The sequence below is a fragment of the Oncorhynchus keta genome, chromosome 17 (assembly GCF_023373465.1).
Source record: "Oncorhynchus keta strain PuntledgeMale-10-30-2019 chromosome 17, Oket_V2, whole genome shotgun sequence".
NCBI classification, from domain to species: Eukaryota; Metazoa; Chordata; class Actinopteri; order Salmoniformes; family Salmonidae; genus Oncorhynchus; species Oncorhynchus keta.
The window spans coordinates 52,231,298-52,251,819 of NC_068437.1; the positions used below are offsets into that span (position 1 = coordinate 52,231,298).

General features: G+C 42.9%; 1 protein-coding gene and 1 long non-coding RNA gene across 11 annotated transcripts in view; both read left to right on the forward strand.

Moving 5' to 3' along the window:
* Positions 1-7,409: 7,409 nt before the first annotated feature.
* The window catches only part of LOC118382197 (transmembrane and coiled-coil domain protein 3-like), a 43,491-nt gene continuing 30,378 nt past the window's right edge, over positions 7,410-20,522 (forward strand). Inside the window, exon 1 of one of the 2 annotated variants that reach the window (XM_052466527.1) lies at positions 7,410-7,797. Coding sequence is in view for 1 of the 2 variants with exons in the window: in XM_052466526.1 (XP_052322486.1) it covers positions 7,651-7,797 (147 nt within the window). In the remaining variant the exon portion in view is untranslated. The remainder of the gene's footprint in view (positions 7,798-20,522) is intronic. The other variant, XM_052466526.1, reaches the window with a different exon arrangement.
* Positions 12,955-18,987, forward strand: LOC127908345 (uncharacterized). 9 transcript variants are annotated; one of them, XR_008066946.1, is made up of 4 exons: positions 12,967-16,829; positions 16,871-16,911; positions 16,948-17,482; positions 17,524-18,987. It is a non-coding gene; the product is annotated as an uncharacterized LOC127908345 (long non-coding RNA). The 9 variants fall into 9 exon arrangements; XR_008066947.1 differs by having other exon boundaries at positions 12,970-16,829; positions 16,989-17,482; XR_008066945.1 differs by having other exon boundaries at positions 12,955-17,482; positions 17,524-17,595; positions 17,673-18,987.

Genomic DNA, 20,522 nt, shown 5'->3' on the forward strand with positions numbered 1-20,522 from the left:
CCGAGTGCTGAAGCGTGTAGAGTGTAAAAATTGTCTGTCCTCAGATTGCAACACTCATTACTGAATTCCAAACTGCCTCTGGAAGCAACGTCAGCACAATAACTGTTTGTCGGGAGCTTCGTGAAATGGGTTTCTATGACCAAGCAGCCGTACACAAGTATAAGATCACCATGTGCAATGCCAAGCATCGGTTGGAGTGGTGTAAAGCTCGCCGCCATTAGACACTGGAGCAGTGGAAACGCATTCTCTGGAGTAATGAATCATGCTTCACCATCTGGCAGTCTGATGGACGAATCTGTGTTTGGCGGGTGCCAGGAGAACACTACCTGTCCGACTGCATAGTGCAAACTGTAAAGTTTGGTGGAGGAGGAATAATCTTGGGCAATTATTCTTGGTTTGGGCTTGGCCACTTAGTTTCAGTGAAAGGAAATATTAACACTACGGAATACAATGACGTTCTAGACGATTCTGTGCTTCCAACTTTGTGGCACCAGTTTGGGGAAGGGCCTTTCCTGTTTCAGCATGACAATCTCCCGTGCACAAAGCGAGGTCCAATCATAAATGGTTTGTCAAGATCGGTGTGGAAGAATTTGACTGGCCTGCACAGAGCACTGACCACAACCCCGTTGAACACCTTTGGGATGAATTGGAACGCCGACTGCGAGCCAAGACTAATTGGCCAATATCAGTGCTTGACCTCACTAATGCTCTTATGGCTGAATGGAAGCAAGTCCCCTCAGCAATGTTCCAACATCTAGTGGAAAGCCTTTCCAGAAGAGAGGAGGCTGTTATAGCAATGTACCAACATCTAGTGGAAAGTCTTCCCAGAAGAGTGGAGGCTGTTATAGCAGCAAAAGGGGGGACCAACTCCATATTAATGCCAATGAATTTGGAATGAGATGTTCGACGAGCAGTGTCCACATACTTTTGGTCATGTAGTGTACTATGGTGGTTCAACTGGTCTGTACAGGTAGGTTAGGCTACATTCAGGGTCAATTAGGAGGGAGAGAACATTCCAGAGTTGACTTTACATATGGGTCCTTTACATATGGGTCCCAGATACTGATCAAAGTATTTGATTCAAAATCAAACGATTCTACATTTGAAGTGCTTTTATTGTCCAGGACCATGCTTAAATCTGAGCCTGGGAAACCTGACTTTAAGATGTATTGATTGCGAACCCCCCCCCCCACTCCAAGCTTTTATTCGTATTCAAACAGTTCGATAACTAATTTATGGAATGCCTGTGTTGCAATTCCATGGTAAAATAATGATGATGATGACATTTGGGGTGTGTTCGTAAATTCAATCTGGAGTGACAGAGTGCGCTCAGAGTGCCCCTTGGGTATTCGTAAATTGCAGAGCGTTCAGAGCGCCCACTGGACGCTCTGGTCGAGGAGTAGGTCGCGTTCTGACCTCACGACGGCAGTCAAGCACCCAAGCTAACTGGCTAACTGGCTATTTGGCTAGCTTTCTAGCTACTTCCAGACACATAATGAGAGAACACCTCACTCTGACCATTTTACTCTCCCTAGCAGAGCTGGTTGGGCTGTTTTCATGTTATCCAGAGCGTTGGTGATTAACTGCTGCTGCCAACAATTTAATAATGACGATTTTTTTTGCCGACATTTACTGACATCGGCCATGTTCAACGGGGGTTCAGCGTTTTGTAAATGTGTCAATTATTCTGCGCTCTGGCACACGGACGAGTGCTCTGAAATTGGAGTAGATAGCCAGAGTGAATTTACGAACGCACCCTTAATGATGTAACTATTAAACGGAGATTATGTGTTTACCTCCAATTCACCCCATCTACAGATCAATATCAGGGCAATTCCATGGTAATAGATTCCATGGGTAACAGATTTTTCACTTTAAAATGTATGTCAAACAAAAAACTATGATTGCAAAGTTACACAAACCAAACAACTCAATGCACAAGGATGAATTTGAACCTTTTCCACACAAAACAATTGTGCAAAATAACATTTACTTGAAGAACAGTGCAGAATGACGGTTTGCTCTGTTTTTGCCATCATTCTGTTACCAAACGTTGCATCTGCACTATTCTTCAAGTACAGGGCATTCGGGAAGTATTCAGACCACTTCTGTTTTTACACATTTCGTTACGTTACAGCCTTATTATAAAATGTATTGAATAATTTTTTTACCTCAATCTACACACATTCACCCCATAATGACAAAGCAAAAACATGTTTTCAGAAATGTTTGTAAATGTATTACAAATAAAAAACACACACCTTATTTACATAAGTATTCAGAACCTTTGGGCTCAGGTGCATCCTGTTTCCATTGATCATCCTTGAGATGTTTCTACAACTTTATTGGAGTCCACCTGTGGTAAAGTCAATAGATTGGACATGATTTGGAAAGGCACACACCTGTCTATATAAGGTCCCACAGTTGATAGTGAATGTCAGAGCAAAAACCAAGCCATGAGGTCGAAGGAATTGTCCGTACACCTCCGAGACAGGATTATGTCGAGGCACAGATCTGAGGAAGGTTACCAAAACATTTATGTAGCATTGAAGGTCCCCAAGAACACAGTGGCCTCCATCATTCTTAAATGGAAGAAATTTAGAACCACCAAGACTCTTCCTAGAGCTGGCCGCCCGGCCAAACTGAGCAATTGGGGGAGAAGGGCCTTGGTCAGGGAGTTGACCAACAACCCCATGGTCACTCTGACAATTTGGGGGAGAAATGCCTTGGCCAGGGAGGTTACCAGTTAAAGAACGACAGCCCGCTTAGAGTTTGGCAAAAGGCACCTTAAGGACTGTTCGACCATGAAAAACAAGATTTTCTGGTCTGATGAAACCAAGATCGAACACTTTGGCCTGAAGGCCAAGCGTCACGTCTGGAGGAAATCTGGCACCATCCCTACGGTGATGCATGGTTGCCTCTAGTATAATGCTGTGGGGATGTTTTTCAGCTGCAGGGACTGGGAGACTAGTCAGGATTGAGGGAAAGATGAATGGAGCAAAGTACAGAGAAATCCTTGATGAAAACCTGCTGGAGAGCTCAGGACCTCAGACTGGGGCGAAGGTTCACCTTCCAACAGGACAATAACCCAAGCACACAGCCAAGACAGCACAGGAGTGGCTTCAAGACAAGTCTCTGAATGTCCTTGAGTGCCCCAGTCAGAGCCCGGACTTGAACCCAATCTAACATCCTGGAGAGACCTGAAAATAGCTGTGCAGCAACGGTCCCCATCCAACCTAACAGAGCTTGAGAGGATCTGCAGAGAAAAATGGGAGAAACTCCCCAAATACAGGTGTGCCAAGCTTGTAGCGTTACACCCAAGAAGACTCAAGACTGTAATTGCTACCAAAGGTGCTTCAACAAAGTACTGAGTAAAGGGTCTGAATACTTATGTAAATGTCATATTGCAGTTTATAAAATAAAATAAAAATGTCATTTTACTAAACCCATTTTTGCTTCGTCATTTTATTTATTTATTTAACTAGGCAAGTCAGTTAAACATATTCTTATTTTCAATGACAGCCTAGGAACAGTGGGTTAACTGGTCTAGGAACAGTGGGTTAACTGGTCTAGGAACAGTGGGTTAACTGGTCTTGGACAGTGGGTTAACTGGTCTAGGAACAGTGGGTTAACTGGTCTAGGAACAGTGGGTTAACTGGTCTAGGAACAGTCTAGGAACAGTGGGTTAACTGGTTAAACTGGTCTGGTCTAGGAACAGTGGGTTAACTGGTCTAGGAACAGGGGTTAACTGGTCTAGGAACAGTGGGTTAACTGGTCTAGGAACAGTGGGTCTAAACTGGGTTAACTCTAGTGGGTTAACAGGAACAGTGGGTTAACTGGTCTAGGAACAGTGGGTTAACTGGTCTAGGAACAGTGGGTTAACTGGTCTAGGAACAGTGGGTTAACTGGTCTAGGAACAGTGGGTTAACTGGTCTAGGAACAGTGGGTTAACTGGTTAACTGGTTAACTAGGAACAGTGGGTTAACTGGTCTAGGAACAGTGGGTTAACAGGGTTAACTGGTCTAGGAACAGTGGGTTAACTGGTCTAGGAACAGTGGGTTAACTGGTCTAGGAACAGTGGGTTAACTGGTCTAGGAACAGTGGGTTAACTGGTCTAGGAACAGTGGGTTAACTGGTCTAGGAACAGTGGGTTAACTGGTCTAGGAACAGTGGGTTAACTGGTCTAGGAACAGTGGGTTAACTGGTCTAGGAACAGTGGGTTAACTGGTTGGGTTAACTGGTCTGGGAACAGTGGGTTAACTGGTCTGGGAACAGTGGGTTAACTGGTCTAGGAACAACAGTGGGTTAACTGGTCTAGGAACAGTGGGTTAACTGTTAACAGTGGGTTAACTGGTCTAGGAACAGTGGGTTAACTGGTCTAGGAACAGTGGGTTAACTGGTCTAGGAACAGTGGGTTAACTGGTCTAGGAACAGTGGGTTAACTGGTCTGGGTTAACTAGGAACAGTGGGTTAACTGGTCTAGGAACAGTGGGTTAACTGGTCTAGGAACAGTGGGTTAACTGGTCTAGGAACAGTGGGTTAACTGGTCTAGGAACAGTGGGTTAACTGGGTTAACTGGTCTAGGAACAGTGGGTTAACTGGTCTAGGAACAGTGGGGGTTAAACTGGTCTAGGAACAGTGGGTTAACTGGTCAGTAACTGGAACAGTGGGTTAACTGGTCTAGGAACAGGGGGTTAACTGGTCTAGGAACAGTGGGTTAACTGGTCTAGGAACAGTGGGTTAACTGGTCTAGGAACAGTGGGTTAACTGGTCTAGGAACAGTGGGTTAACTGGTCTAGGAACAGTGGGTTAACTGCCTGTTCAGTGGCAGAACTAATCATTTGTACCTTGTCAGCTCGGGGATTTGAACTTGCAACCTTTTGGTTATTAATCCAATGCTCTAACCACAAGGGTATCCTGCCGTCATTGTGGGTGTTGTGTGTAGATTGATGAGTATTTTACATTTTTTTAAATCCATTTTAGAATAAGGCTTAACGTAACAAAATGTAGAAAAGGTCAAGGGGTCAGAATACTTTCCGAATGCACTGTAAATGTGTTTTATGCACATTTTCTGTGGATATACTTCAAATGAATCCTTATGTATAGAGTTGGTTTGTTCAACTTCGCAATCATTGATTTTTGTCTGATGTACATTTTAAAGTGAAAAATCTGCATCTGTCTGCATCACTCTTTTACCATGGAATTTCACTGATATTGATCTGTAGATGAGGTGAATTGGAGGTAAACACATGCTCTCAGCTAAATGGTTACATCAAGTGTCCCATCAGCCTGTCCAACCCATACCCCCACTTGTATTCTGAGAGGCTATAAGCTATAAAGCTAAGAGATCTGTTTATAAGCAGCTTTATATAGGCTATGTATAGCAGCTAAAAGAGTCTATAGCGCAAAGGCTATAAGCATTTAAATTGTAATAGAATTTGAAAGAAGTGATATTGCTTAATTTCATAGTTTTAGTAGGTGATACACGACATGAGAATTTCAATTTCAATTGATCATACTGCTGGACTGCTGATGTTTATTTAAATTGAGAAGATCACCAATCTGCATCAATGTTCTCTCTGTGAAGATCAGAAAAGGGGCAATTATTTACCCACAATGCAGTCTTCCAGAGTCCCCGATGCTATTTCTGGTAGATTGGGTCTTCTTGGTGCATCATTTCTATTTAAAAGGTTTTGCAGTGGTGGCCACGATTGAAAAAATAAATAAATAAATATATATATATATATATAGGGGAAACACTATTATTACAGATCATCTGTTATCCACCACAGATTATTTCCATATCTGTACCTTGAATCTTTTCAATAATGCAAAACGTATATATCTCAAGGTATCTGATGGCTTCTTCTGGTGTTTATTATCCGTCTAATGTCTAAAGGTGGAAGAAGCGTCAGTGAAAGGGAGGGCATAGACTTACAGTTAGTCGTATTTGTCGATCAATATTTTACGAGGGGGTAGCAGGGACACACACACACACACAACCCCTTATACACCCCTGTGTGTGTGTGTGTGTGTCACTATGTCCCTGTCTACGTACACTGACTGTAGCCCTAATCCCTGCTTTGCTGTAGCCACCTGGTGAACGTGTCCTACTAATGAAACTCATTGGTAAGCACATTAAAACTTGATGACCTAGTGAATACGTTGCTGGCTTGTGTTTGTCAGGTAGCCAGGGATCCAATATCCTCATATCTGATTGTACCAAGTCTGCAAGGCTCCTGAATGGCGCAGTGGTCTAAGGCCCTGCATCTCAGTGCAAGAGGTGTCACTACACTAGTGCACTACCAGGGCTCTGGTCCCTATTCCCTATATAGTGCACTACCAGGGCTCTGGTCCCTATTCCCTATATAGTGCACTACCAGGGCTCTGGTCCCTATTCCCTATATAGTGCACTACCAGGGCTCTGGTCCCTATTCCCTATATAGTGCACTACCAGGGCTCTGGTCCCTATTCCCTATATAGTGAATATGGTGTCATTTCAGGCACAACCCAAGCCTCACCAACAAATCAAGAGAGGAAGGATTACAGCAACAACACGCCTGTGTGGATTACAGATAAGGTATTCTATTCAGGTAGAAAGACTTCCAACACCTTAAAAGCTCATTTATATTTTCACAGTTTCACAGTTGGAGAACCACCAAGTTGGGTGGATGAAACTAGTCGTAAACACTAAGCAATCTACATGAATACGTTAATGAACAAGGCTTGTGGAACTCGGCCAAGACTAGAATGGTTGGCCTGTTCCCAATCCCATGGCCTCTGGTCCTGGTAGGGTGGATCTATTCGCGCAAAGAGTAAACACTCAAGGCACTGTCCTTTGTCCTTTTTGTTTCTAGTCCTTAATTGCTTTGAGGGCTAGCTTTGTTTGGTTTGATACTGGCTCCAGAGGGAATGGGTTAGATAAGGTGTGTGTGTGTGTGTGTGTGTGTGTGTGTGTGTGTGTGTGTGTGTGTGTGTGTGTGTGTGTGTGTGTGTGTGTGTGTGTGTGTGTGTGTGTGTGTGTGTGTGTGTGTGTGTGTGTGTGTGTGTGTGTGTGTGTGTGTGTGTGTGTGTGTGTGTGTGTGTGTGTGTGTGTGTGCGCGTGTGCGTGTGCGCGTGTGCGCGTGCGTGCGTGTGTGTGAGTGAGAGAGAGAAGAGACTACTGTGGCAGCCTACATTTGTCCTTTCAGATTGTATTATGGTGACATCAGCTTCTGTTGTTTAACACGTTTGGAATGGTTGGAGTAGTGATAGGATTGTGATTGGCTGAGACGTTTGACAAACTGCTCAAGTCACTGTCTCCAGTATGGTGGACGGTGGAATGATAGCAGGAAAATGTTATAAGGACATTAATGACGCCCAAACCGATATTTAATTTCTGAATTTTTGGGGCAAGGGTTTGGTTAAGGTTAGGGTTAAGGTAAAGGTCAGTTGTAGGTTTTGGTTGATCAGTTTAAGCGTCGGTTGTGTCCTTAACCTCACCCACGGTAGAACGATAGGGTTAACCTCCTCCTCCTGCTCCGCAGACCTTCAACTGGGCGGAGTCTGAGTGCACATTGTTTAGTGTTTTCGGCTTGCGAAGGAGAGAGAGAGAATGGTCATATCAGTCTGTGTGAAGGGTCGGTCGACAAGGATCGTGTCAGACTACAAATGATGAAACATCGTGAACGGAACACTACACCGACTCAAATTCCTAAACCCAACCGCGAGACCGACTCGATGATTATGGCCACCGCTGACTCAGCAGTGAGAAGTTTATCAGAAGTCGAAAAATACCTTAACAGCCGGAACGAAATGGTAATAACGACTTTTTTTCTCCACGATTTATTCTACTCCACATAGCCTACGCTGCTCAAACATTGGAGGCATTGTACTGTATCGTCAACATAATGCAGCGAAAGCATCAATATGCGAACACCTGCTGTGTCCCAGTTTTCGTTCAAATCTGATCAAATCTGATTTTACTCACTGGGTCATTCATTTCTTACGTAGGCTTTTGCGCGCATGAATTGGTCTGCTATCTTAGCGTATTGAGGCTCTCTTAGTATGTAGGCTACATTGTGTACCATTGCTTGTGTTCATTACATTTTAGGGTAACTTGGAGGTGTTTACCTCATTTTCATTTAGTCTTCTATTATTTTCAGCCCTGTTCATATTTTTAACATATATATATATATTTTAAACACAATCATACCATTCAGAATAGCCAAATACATGTTTGGTTAATGTTTGAGAAAATAATACAATTGTATTTAACTATGATTTTATTTTTTAACAGTAAAAAAACAAACAAAAAAAAACACATAGTAGAATGGTTTTGGTTCAATGCAATGTGCCCTTCTCCTGTTGTCCAAAGCAATGTTCTGTTCTCTCTTCTCTGTTCCGTTTTCTGTTCTTCTGTTCTGATCTCTTACAATGGTTACTGCTCCAAATGACAGCTGGATAGACATGTCATGAGTCAGATAAATGTTTTAACAGCTGGATAGTTTTTAGCTCATTCCATGTTATTACAATGTTACAGCTGTACAAGGATAATCAAATCCCTCAGGGTCTTATTGAATAACATGGACTTGTGCACATTATGTATACGACTTGAGCACTTTGGTAAATGTATTGATAGTTTAAAACTTATTCGCAGTATAGGATAAAACAACCTTATGTTTCAAGATGCATTTAAATGGTTGTAAATATCAGAGTGGCACAATTAAGGAAGTCATTGTTGAACACTGATCCTAATACTAGGCCATCATGCAAATCTAAAACAAAACCAGTCTTCTCTTATAGGCCACACACACACACACACACACACACACACACACACACACACACACACACACACACACACACACACACACACACACACACACACACACACACACACACACACACACACACACACACACACACACACACACACACGGTTTCCTCCTGCCTGGAGCACGGTGTGTCTCGTGATTGTTTATGGAGACATTACAAACCAGAAAATCACTCAACTGTTAAAGCGAGAGCAAGTTGTTTCTCTTTCTGCTGTAGCGATCGTGCCTTCAGGGCAAATTACATTTCATGGATTAACTGATTTGTATGACTGTTGACGGATTGTTGGCGGACTGTTGACGGATTGTTGGCTGACTGTTGACGGACTGTTGACTGACTGGTTATTTCCAGGCTGTTTATCATGTTTGAACCTGAGTGATGTCTTGACCTGGTTATTTCCAGGCTGTTTATCATGTTTGAACCTGAGTGATGTCTTGACCTGGTTATTTCCAGGCTGTTTATCATGTTTGAACCTGAGTGATGTCTTGACCTGGTTATTTCCAGGCTGTTTATCATGTTTGAACCTGAGTGATGTCTTGACCTGGTTATTTCCAGGCTGTTTATCATGTTTGAACCTGAGTGATGTCTTGACCTGGTTGTTGAAAGGTGTCAAGTCCAAATTCCCTTTATTACGTCACTCACTGTCTCACCTTCACGATATGAGTAATAAATGAACATCTGTTGAAATGTATCACCTGAATTATAGCTACACAGATCCCACTTCAAGTCAAATTTTATTAGTCACATGCGCTGAATACAACAGGTGTAGTTGACCTTATTGTGAAATGCTTACTTATAAGCCCTTAACCAACAATGTAGCTCAAGAAATAGAGTTAAGAAAATATTTACTAAATAAAAATACAATAAAATATCAATAACGAGGCTATAAACATTGGGTACCGGGAACCGAGTGCGGGGGTACAGGTTAGTCGAGGTCAATTGTACATGAAGGTAGGGGTAAAGTAACTATGCATAGATAATAAACAGCGAGTAGCAGCAGTGTTAAAATAAGGGGGAGGGGGGGTGTCAATGTAAATAGTCTGGGTAGCCATTTGATTAATTGTTCAGCAGTCTTATGGCTTGGGGGTAGAAGCTGTTAATGCAACCGCTGTGTCAGATTTTAAAAAAACTTTACGGAAAAAGCATAATCTGAGTATGGCGCTCAGAGCTCAAAATAGCCAAAAATAAATATCTGCCATGTTGCGCAGTTAACATTAGTCAGAAATAGTATTATAAATATTCACTTACCTTTGATGATCCTCATCAGAATGCACTCCCAGGAATCCCAGTTCGATTTGATTTGTTCCATAAAGTCCATCAATTATGTCCAAATAGCTTCTTTTGTTAGGGAGTTTGGTAAACAAATCCAAACGCGCGTTCAGGTCCAGCCGAACATCGGACGAAAAGTTCAAAAAGTTATATTACAGGGCGTAGAAACTTGTCAAACTAAGTATAGAATCAATCTTTAAGATCTTTTTATCATAAACGTTCAATAATGTTCCAACCGGAGAATTCCATTGTCTGTAGAAAAGCAATGGAACGAGAGCTACCTCTCATGTGAAATGCACGTGACTGAGAACGAGGCTGCTGCCAGACCCCTTAGTCAAACAGCTCTCATCCTTCACAGTAGAAGCCTGAAACAATGTTCTAAAGACGGTTGACATCTAGTGGAAGCCATAGGAAGTGCAAAATGACACATATCCCACTGTGTATTCGATAGGGGCTGAGTTAAAAAACTACATACCTAAGATTTCCCACTTCCTTTGGATTATTTTCTCAGGTTTTTGTCTGCCATATGAGTTCTGTTATACTCACACACATCATTCAAACAGTTTTAGAAACTTCAGAGTGTTTTCTATCCAATACTAATATTAATATGCATATATTAGTATCTGGGACTGAATAGGAGGCAGGTTACTCTGGGCACGATATTCATCCAAAAGTGAAAATGCTGCCCCATATCCCAAAGAAGTTAAGAAGCCTGTTGGACCTAGACTTGGCGCTCTGGTACCTCTTGCCGTGAGGTAGCAGAGAGAAACGTTTATGACTGGTGACGGGAGTCTTTGAAAACAAATTGGGCCTTCCTCTGACACCGCCTAGTATATAGGTCCTTGATGGCAGGAAGCTTGGCCCTAGTGATGTACTGGGCCGTACGCACTACCCTCTGTAGTGGCTTACAGTCGGATGCTGAGAATTTGCTGGTCATGCAACCAGTCAGGATGTAGAACCAGTCAGCTGTAGAACTTTTTGAGGATCTGGGGACCCATGACAAATCTTTTCAGTCACCTGAGGGGGAAAATATTTTGTCGTGCCCTCTTCATGACTGTCTTGGTGTGTTTGGACCATGATAGTTTGTTGGGGATGTGGACACCAAGGAACTTGAAACTCTTGACCCGCTCCACTACAGTCCCGTTGATGTGAATGGGGTGTGTTTGGCCCTCCTTTTCCTGTATTCCCCGATCAGCTCCTTTGTCTTGCTCATATTGAGTGAGAGGTTGTTGTCCTGGCACCACACTGCCACACTGCCTCCTCCCTATAGGCTGTCTCATCATTGTCGGTGATCAGACCTACCACTGTTGTGTCGTCAGCAAACTTAATGATGGTGTTGGAGTTTTTCTTGGCCACGCTGTGGTGGGTGAACAGGGAGTACAGGAGGGGAGGTAGGGAGGAGGGGGAGGGAGGAGGAGGGAGGCAGGGCGGAGGAGGGAGGCAGGGAGGAGGGGGAGGGAGGAGCCATTTATGTGTTTTGAGGATGTCAGTTCTCGCCACTGGGGGGTCAGTAAGACATAAGGAGATAGACATAAATCTCTGTATCTGTGTCATTATGGTGTCTATGAGAGCATGGGCAGCGCCATTGAGGCGGCCATCGCCGTCTTAAATAGTAAATTTTCTTCTTCACAAGTAAAATGAATTGGCTGATCCCTCCTGATGACCAGGCTGTCACGACTCCAACCAGGTCATCAAGTCATGCCAACTGGGTCATCAAGTCATGCCAACCGGGACATCAAGTCATGCCAACCGGGACATCAAGTCATGCCAACCGGGACATCAAGTCATGCCGACTGGCTCATCAAGTCATGCCAACTGGGTCATCAGGTCATGCTAACTGGCTCATCAAGTCATGCCAACCAGGTCATCAAGTCACTGGCTCATCAAGTCAACTGTCATGCCGACTGGCTCTCATCAAGTCATGCCAACCGGGACATCAAGTCATGCCGACTGGCTCATCAAGTCATGCCAACTGGGTCATCAGGTCATGCTAACTGGCTCATCAAGTCATGCCAACTGGCTCATCAAGTCATGCCAGCAGGGACACCAAGTCATGCCAACTGGCTCATCAAGTCATGCCAACTGGCTCATCAAGTCATGCCAACTGGCTCATCAAGTCATTCCAACCGGGACATCAAGTCATGCCAACTGGCTCATCCAGTCATGCCAACTGGCTCATCTAGTCATGCCAGCCGGGACACCAAGTCATGCCAACTGGCTCATCAAGTCATGCCAACTGGCTCATCAAGTCATGCCAGCCGGGACACCAAGTCATGCCAACTTGTGTCATCAAGTCATGCCAACCGGGACATCAGGAGGGATTAGCCAATGAAGTTGGAAGTCCCGCCCAGTTGACTAAATCAAAATGGCGAAAGTCCTCAATGACCCTACACATGCTAACACAGACTTTTGGCCGCTAGAGGACTCCATACAACTCCATGGTCAGGACATAGGTTTGGTTAGGTTTAAATAAGAAAACTATCCTAATGTGACTTGGATTTAAAGCACTCTTTGTTTTTACTTTAGTAGAAGATGTAAGAATAATCAAGTACCTTTATCTGACAGAGGAAACAACAAATGAAGTTATGTAAAGTTATGTTTCTGTAATATTAAACATGTATCACCGACTAATAGGGTTTATGAAAACACCTGCAACAACGGCAAAAAACATCAACAATACAACACTTCTTCACTAATCTATCATGTCACAGCCAGCTTGTGTTTGTGTGGGGGGGTGTTTCCGTTCAACCAAACACGATTTTCTGGTTTATCTTCAAGAAGACTCTTGTGTTCCAGAGAGGTGGATGTTCTGTTTCTCAAGTCTGATGACAGGCTGAATATTCTCTCCACAAATGCTTGGGATGCAGGGACAGAAACCAGATCCACTGCCACAGAGGACAGATTAGAATAAACAACCTTTCTTACCTGCCAGAACTGGAGAGGTGACATAGTAAACATTTCCCCTTTGACCTTTTCCAGGTATTTAGTTCACACAGGTCACTTAATGCCCTGCCAGGTTGACCTTTCAAATGGACAGTGACCTCAGACGCAATCAAATTGTATTGGTCACATACGTACACATGGTTAGCAGATGTTATTGCGAGTGTAGCGAAATTCTTGTGCTCCTAGTTCCCGACAGTGCAGCAATATCTAACATGGTAATCTAACAATTCCACAACAACAACCTAATACACATATGTCTAAGTAAAGGAATGGAATAAGAATATATATATATATATACTACCATTAAAAAGTTTGGGGTCACTTAGATATTTCCTTAAATATCTATATTAAAATGATATAAAATTGATCAGAAATACAGTGTAGACATTGTTAATGTTGTAAATGACTATTGTAGCTGGAAACGGCTGATTTCTTATGAAATATCTACATAGGCGTTGTTGTGTCTTTGGCTATGGCGGATTCAATGATATGACATGCTATTCTATAAAATCCTTTCTCCATAATTAATATTACCTGATTGAGCTAATCATGTAATTAACTAGAGAGTCGGGGCACCACAAAATAATATTTATAGAGCTGTTATCTTCCGAATAAACTCTTAAAGACCTAGTAATATTTTACATCAATAGCAGTCAATATTAATTCAGTCTCATCTGAAAGTTGTAATTTCTTGGTTATCTTCAAGAACCCTGGCTAACAAGTTGAATCAGCAATGCAAAATAGAGTTTAATTATTTATTTACTAAATACCTAACTAATCACACAGAATTACATATACAAAGAATGAATCATACCTTGATTACAAATTATATTACGAAGGAAAACGTCCCTAGTGGGCGGAACAGATATGACAGCTGGTTACACAAAGAAAAGGGGGCTGGGTTTTAGTGAAAGAGCGGGAAGACTGAGGAACAAAGGGAGAAGCGATGTCTCTATCGTAAATACAGTATCTTATGCATTCTAAATTACCGCCCATTTGGAAAAGGAAAATGCAATAAATATTTACTCTGAGCTGCGCTTCGGTAGGTTGGTGGAATATGGAAGGCCGTGTTGCCCAACCGAGTCCTTTGTCCTTTGAAGAATGTCTCTGGTGGTCAATTGGATATGTTGTAGTAACGTCGTTGTGTGGTAGACAGGTACTCTGTCTGTTCTTTCCTAGCCCACGTTTGCAGCTGCTGTTGCTAACTCAACGGCTACGAGGTATCACTTCTGTAGTGAATAAGAGTTCAAAGTTCATACCATTCGCAACCAAAGCTCACGCTGAGGTTGGCTTAGTTCTGTAGTTGACATGTTAGTCCTTTTAACGCAGAGGCTGCAGACCTCACGTACTTGGAACAGGAGGTTACATTTTCGTCAAGGCTTTATATAGTGGAGCGAGAAGGGTGTGTTTGAAAAGTTTTATAACCCATGTCTCTTCACAGGGGCGGGCCACTGATTGAGCAGAGCCCTAACCTTATGAAAACCAAAATCTCTCATTTGGAAGCTAAAATTACATTTAATCTCTTCACCAATAATTTTATATTCAAACATTTAAATTGAACAACAATTCCATGTGAATCCGATAACTACAATGTGCAGACTTTCCACTGTAGAGTTTATGTCATCCTATCATTGATGAGAATGTCTCAGATGACAACCGAACTGACATCATATTCATTAAGTACCACCGCATATTGGTCGGATTACCAGAATATAGTTAACTTCCCCCCACCTTCTGATGTTCCCAGAATCTCTATGTTAACCAAGGGGTTTTCAAATGTAACATCAGTAGGGAAGAGAGAGGAAAAAGGAGGGAGAGGTATTTATGAGTGTCATAAACCTACCCCCAGGCCAATGTCATGACAGTGTACAGAGGCCATTATCAGCAACCATCACTCCTGTGTTCCAATGGCACGTTGTGTTAGCTAATCCAATTTATAATTTAAAAGGCTAATTGATCATTAGAAAACCCTTTTGCAATTATGTTAGCCCAGCTGAAAACTGTTGTTCTGATTAAAGAAGCAATTAAACGGGCCTTCTTAAGACTAGTTGAGTATCTGGAGAATCAGCATTTGTGGGTTCCATTACAGGCTCAAAATGGCCAGAAATAAAGACCTTTCTTCTGAAACTCGTCAGTCTATTCTTCTTCTGAGAAATGAAGGCTATTCCATACGAGAAATTGCCAAGAAACCGAAGATCTCGTACAACGCTGTGTACTACTCCCTTCACAGAACCATGAAAACTGGTTCTAACCAGAATAGAAAGAGGAGTGGGAGGCCCCGGTGCACAACTGAGCAAGAGGACTTTCTCTAGATTTTCCTCAAAGTTTAGAATGAAGAAAAACTCAAACTAAACACAATTTATTATGTTTTTTTTGTTGTATTTTTGCACCCAAAGATAATAGTTTCAGGATTGTTTTAGTTTTTAACTTTTTTATTTTATTTTTCAATTTCAGTTCACTAAATAGTTTTTATTTACTATAATAACCTTGTAGCCTACTTATCTTTCCTGTTCTTAACCCCATACCTACTGTAAAATATGGTGGATGAGAATGTATGAGCAGAAAATAACCCCTTACCTACTGCAAAATATGGTGGATGAGAATGTATGAGCCAAAAATAACCCCATACCTACTGTAAAATGTGGTGGATGAGAATGTATGAGCAGAAAATAACCCCATAGAAAATAACCCCATACCTACTGCAAAATATGGTGTATGAGAATGTATGAGCAGTAAATAACCCCATACCTACTGTAAAATATGGTGGATGAGAATGTATGAGCAGAAAATAACCCCATACCTACTTTAAAATATGGTGGATGAGAATGTATGAGCAGTAAATAACCCCATACCTACTGTAAAATATGGTGGATGAGAATGTATGAGCAGTAAATAACCCCATACCTACTGTAAAATATGGTGGATGAGAATGTATGAGCAGTAAATAACCCCATACCTACTGTAAAATATGGTGGATGAGAATGTATGAGCAGTAAATAACCCCATACCTACTGTAAAATATGGTGGATGAGAATGTATGAGCAGTAAATAACCCCATACCTACTGTAAAATATGGTGGATGAGAATGTATGAGCAGTAAATAACCCCATACCTACTGTAAAATATGGTGGATGAGAATGTATGAGCAGTAAATAACCCCATACCTACTGTAAAATATGGTGGATCTTTGATGTTTATGGGACTATTTTGTTTCCACTGGTCCTGGGGCCCGTGTTTATGGTATCTTTACCCACTACCAGGTTATTTTTGCTCCAAAACCTGTTTGCCAGGATGTTTATACTTGGCCATAAGTAGATCTTCCAGCAAGGCAATAACTCCAAGCACACATCAAAATCCACTAAATCTACATTTTTGTAATGGCCAATCTCAGTCTCCGTACTTGAAACCCATTGAAAACCTGTGGTTTGAATTGAAGAGGGCAGTCCATAAGTACAGACAAAGGATATCAATTATATAGAATTATTCTGTACTGAGGAATGGTCTACAATCCCTCCCAATGGGTTCTCCAACTCATAAAACATTGAGAAAAATGCTCAGTGCCGTTATCCTCGCAAGGTGAGGTATTGGAAAAACAGGCGTGCCAATTATTTTGACCCCAATCCTTTTCAAGAGAAAAAAAATGCTTGTTAAACAAAGAATGTCTCTGAACAATTGTATTAGTAGTAGTATTTTTTTTTGCATACAATATACGTAGCTCAGTGTTTGAATTATATTTTATACTGTAATTTTTGCTCATCTTTATCAAGGGTGTCAATCATTTCAGACTGTACACATGGCTGGAGGTCTACAGTAAGTTTGGTCGATATGATACACATAGCTGGAGGTCTATAGTAGGTCTGGTCTATATGATACACATGGCTGGAGGTCTAAGTCTGGTCTATATGATACACATGGCTGGAGGTCTACAGTAGGTCTAGTCTATATGATACACATGGCTGGAGGTCTACAGTAGGTCTAGTCTATATGATACACATGGCTGGAGGTCTAAGTCTGGTCTATATGATACACATGGCTGGAGGTCTAAGTCTGGTCTATATGATACACATGGCTGGAGGTCTACAGTAGATCTGGTCTATATGATACACATGGCTGGAGGTCTAAGTCTGGTCTATATGATACACATGGCTGGAGGTCTAAGTCTGGTCTATATGATACACATGGCTGGAGGTCTAAGTCGAGTCTATATGATACACATGGCTGGAGGTCTACAGTAGATCTGGTCTATATGATACACATGGCTGGAGGTCTAAGTCTGGTCTATATGATACACATGGCTGGAGGTCTAAGTCTGGTCTATATGATACACATGGCTGGAGATCTAAGTCTAGTCTATATGATACACATGGCTGGAGGTCTAAGTCTGGTCTATATGATACACATGGCTGGAGGTCTACAGTAGATCTGGTCTATATGATACACATGGCTGGAGGTCTAAGTCGAGTCTATATGATACACATGGCTGGAGGTCTACAGTAGGTCTAGTCTATATGATACACATGGCTGGAGGTCTAAGTCTAGTCTATATGATACACATGGCTGGAGGTCTAAGTCTAGTCTATATGATACACATGGCTGGAGGTCTAAGTCTAGTCTATATGATACACATGGCTGGAGGTCTACAGTAGGTCTAGTCTATATGATACACATGGCTGGAGGTCTAAGTCTAGTCTATATGATACACATGGCTGGAGGTCTAAGTCTAGTCTATATGATACACATGGCTGGAGGTCTAAGTCTAGATGTTCTGGTCTCAATGCAGCATTCACCCCCCTTTTTGTTTTTACCCCTTTTTCCCCCTCTCCCTCGTTCCAGGGCAGAGTGGTGTGTCTGTCTCTCTCTCTCTCCTTCCCCCTCTCCTTCGTTCCAGAGCAGAGGAGTGTGTCTGTCTCTCTCTCTCTCTCCTTCCCCCTCTCCCTCGTTCCAGGGCATAGGAGTGTGTCTGTCTCTCTCTCTCTCCTTCCCCCTCTCCCTCGTTCCAGGGCAAAGGAGTGTGTCTGTCTCTCTCTCTCTCCTTCTCCTTCCCCCTCTCCTTCGTTCCACTGAGGCTAGCTAGAGGGATGTCTCTAGCAGCAGGGCAGAGTGGTGTGTCTGTCTCTCTCTCCTTCCCCCTCTCCCTCGATCCACTGAGGCTTGCTAGAGGGATGTCTCTAGCTGCAGGGCAGAGTGGTGTGTCTGTCTCTCTCTCACTCCTTCTCCCTCCACTGAGCCCTCGTTCCACTGAGGCAAGCTAGAGGGATGTCTCTAGCAGCAGGGCAGAGTGGTGTGTCTGTCTCTCTCTCCTTCCCCTCTCCCTCGATCCACTGAGGCTAGCTAGAGGGATGTCTCTAGCAGCAGGGCAGAATGGTGTGTCTGTCTCTCTCTCTCTCCTTCCCCCTCTCCCTAGTTCCAGGGCAGAGGAGTGTGTCTGTCTCTCTCTCTCTCCTTCCCCCTCCACTGAGCCCTCGTTCCACTGAGGCTAGCGAGAGGGATGTCTCTAGCAGCAGAGCAGAGTGGTGTGTCTGTCTCTCTCTCCTCCCCCCTCTCCCTCGATCCACTGAGGCTAGCTAGAGGGATGTCTCTAGCAGCAGGGCAGAGTGGTGTGTCTGTCTCTCTCTCCTTCCCCTCTCCCTCGATCCACTGAGGCTAGCTAGAGGGATGTCTCTAGCAGCAGGGCAGAATGGTGTGTCTGTCTCTCTCTCTCTCCTTCCCCCTCTCCCTAGTTCCAGGGCAGAGGAGTGTGTCTGTCTCTCTCTCTCTCCTTCCCCCTCCACTGAGCCCTCGTTCCACTGAGGCTAGCGAGAGGGATGTCTCTAGCAGCAGGGCAGAGTGGTGTGTCTGTCTCCATGAGGATCAGTTTTGACCAGCTGCCTGGAAGGAATACCAATAAAGCACCACAGGATCCTTCTTCTCCCTCATAGTGTGTGTTCTTCTTCTCTGCAGTGGTGTGAAATGAAGGGCTGCTGTTTTGTTCTCAGAGAGGGGGAGAGGAGGAGGGAGAGGGGGAAAGAGAGGGAGAGAGAGAGGGGAGAGGGAGAGGGGGAGGGGGAGAGGGAGAGAGGGGGAGGGGGGGAGGGGAGGGAGAGGGGGGAGAGAGAGGAGGAGTCCCTGTCCTACCTTTACCCACTTGCAATGAATCAAAACATGATGTGTTTGCATTAAGGTTGTTATGATGGAACAGGTAAGGTGGCCTGTGTCTATTGTGTGGACTAGCAGAATATACATCCTTGTAACAACAAAGGGCCATAGCTTCCTGTTTGCTTAAAAAAATGTCTGTGTGTGTTACTAAAACATTCCCTGTGGAGGCGCAATGGGTTCAGTGTGGATCTGACTTAATCCTTCCCCCTCTAGCTACCTAACCACACACAGCTCAATAAGTTAAAATGTCCATCCCTTATTTACCAGTTTAACTTAATCCTTCCCCCTCTAGCTACCTAACCACACACAGCTCAATAAGTTAAAATGTCTGTCCCTTATTTACCAGTTTAACTTAATCCTTCCCCCTCTAGCTACCTAAACACACACAGCTCAATAAGTTAAAATGTCTGTCCCTTATTTACCAGTTTAACTTAATCCTTCCCCCTCTAGCTACCTAAACACACACAGCTCAATAAGTTAAAATGTCTGTCCCTTATTTATCAGTTTAACTTAATCCTTCCCCCTCTAGCTACCTAAACACACACAGCTCAATAAGTTAAAATGTCCGTCCCTTATTTATCAGTTTAACTTAATCCTTCCCCCTCTAGCTACCTAACCACACACAGCTCAATAAGTTAAAATGTCTGTCCCTTATTTATCAGTTTAACTTAATCCTTCCCCCTCTAGCTACCTTACCACACACAGCTCAATAAGTTAAAATGTCTGTCCCTTATTTATCAGTTTAACTTAATCCTTCCCCCTAGCTACCTAACCACACACAGCTCAATAAGTTAAAATGTCTGTCCCTTATTTACCAGTTTAACTTAATCCTTCCCCTCTAGCTACCTAACCACACACAGCTCAATAAGTTAAAATGTCTGTCCCTTATTTACCAGTTTAACTTAATCATTCCTCCTCTAGCTACCTAAACACACACAGCTCAATAAGTTAAAATGTCCGTCCCTTATTTACCAGTTTAACTTAATCATTCCTCCTCTAGCTACCTAAACACACACAGCTCAATAAGTTAAAATGTCTGTCCCTTATTTACCAGTTTAACTTAATCCTTCCCCCTCTAGCTACCTAAACACACACAGCTCAATAAGTTAAAATGTCTGTCCCTTATTTACCAGTTTAACTTAATCCTTCCCCCTCTAGCTACCTAAACACACACAGCTCAATAAGTTAAAATGTCTGTCCCTTATTTACCAGTTTAACTTAATCCTACCCCCTCTAGCTACCTAAACACACACAGCTCAATAAGTTAAAATGTCCATCCCTTATTTATCCGTTTAACTTAATCATTCCTCCTCTAGCTACCTAAACACACACAGCTCAATAAGTTAAAATGTCCATCCCTT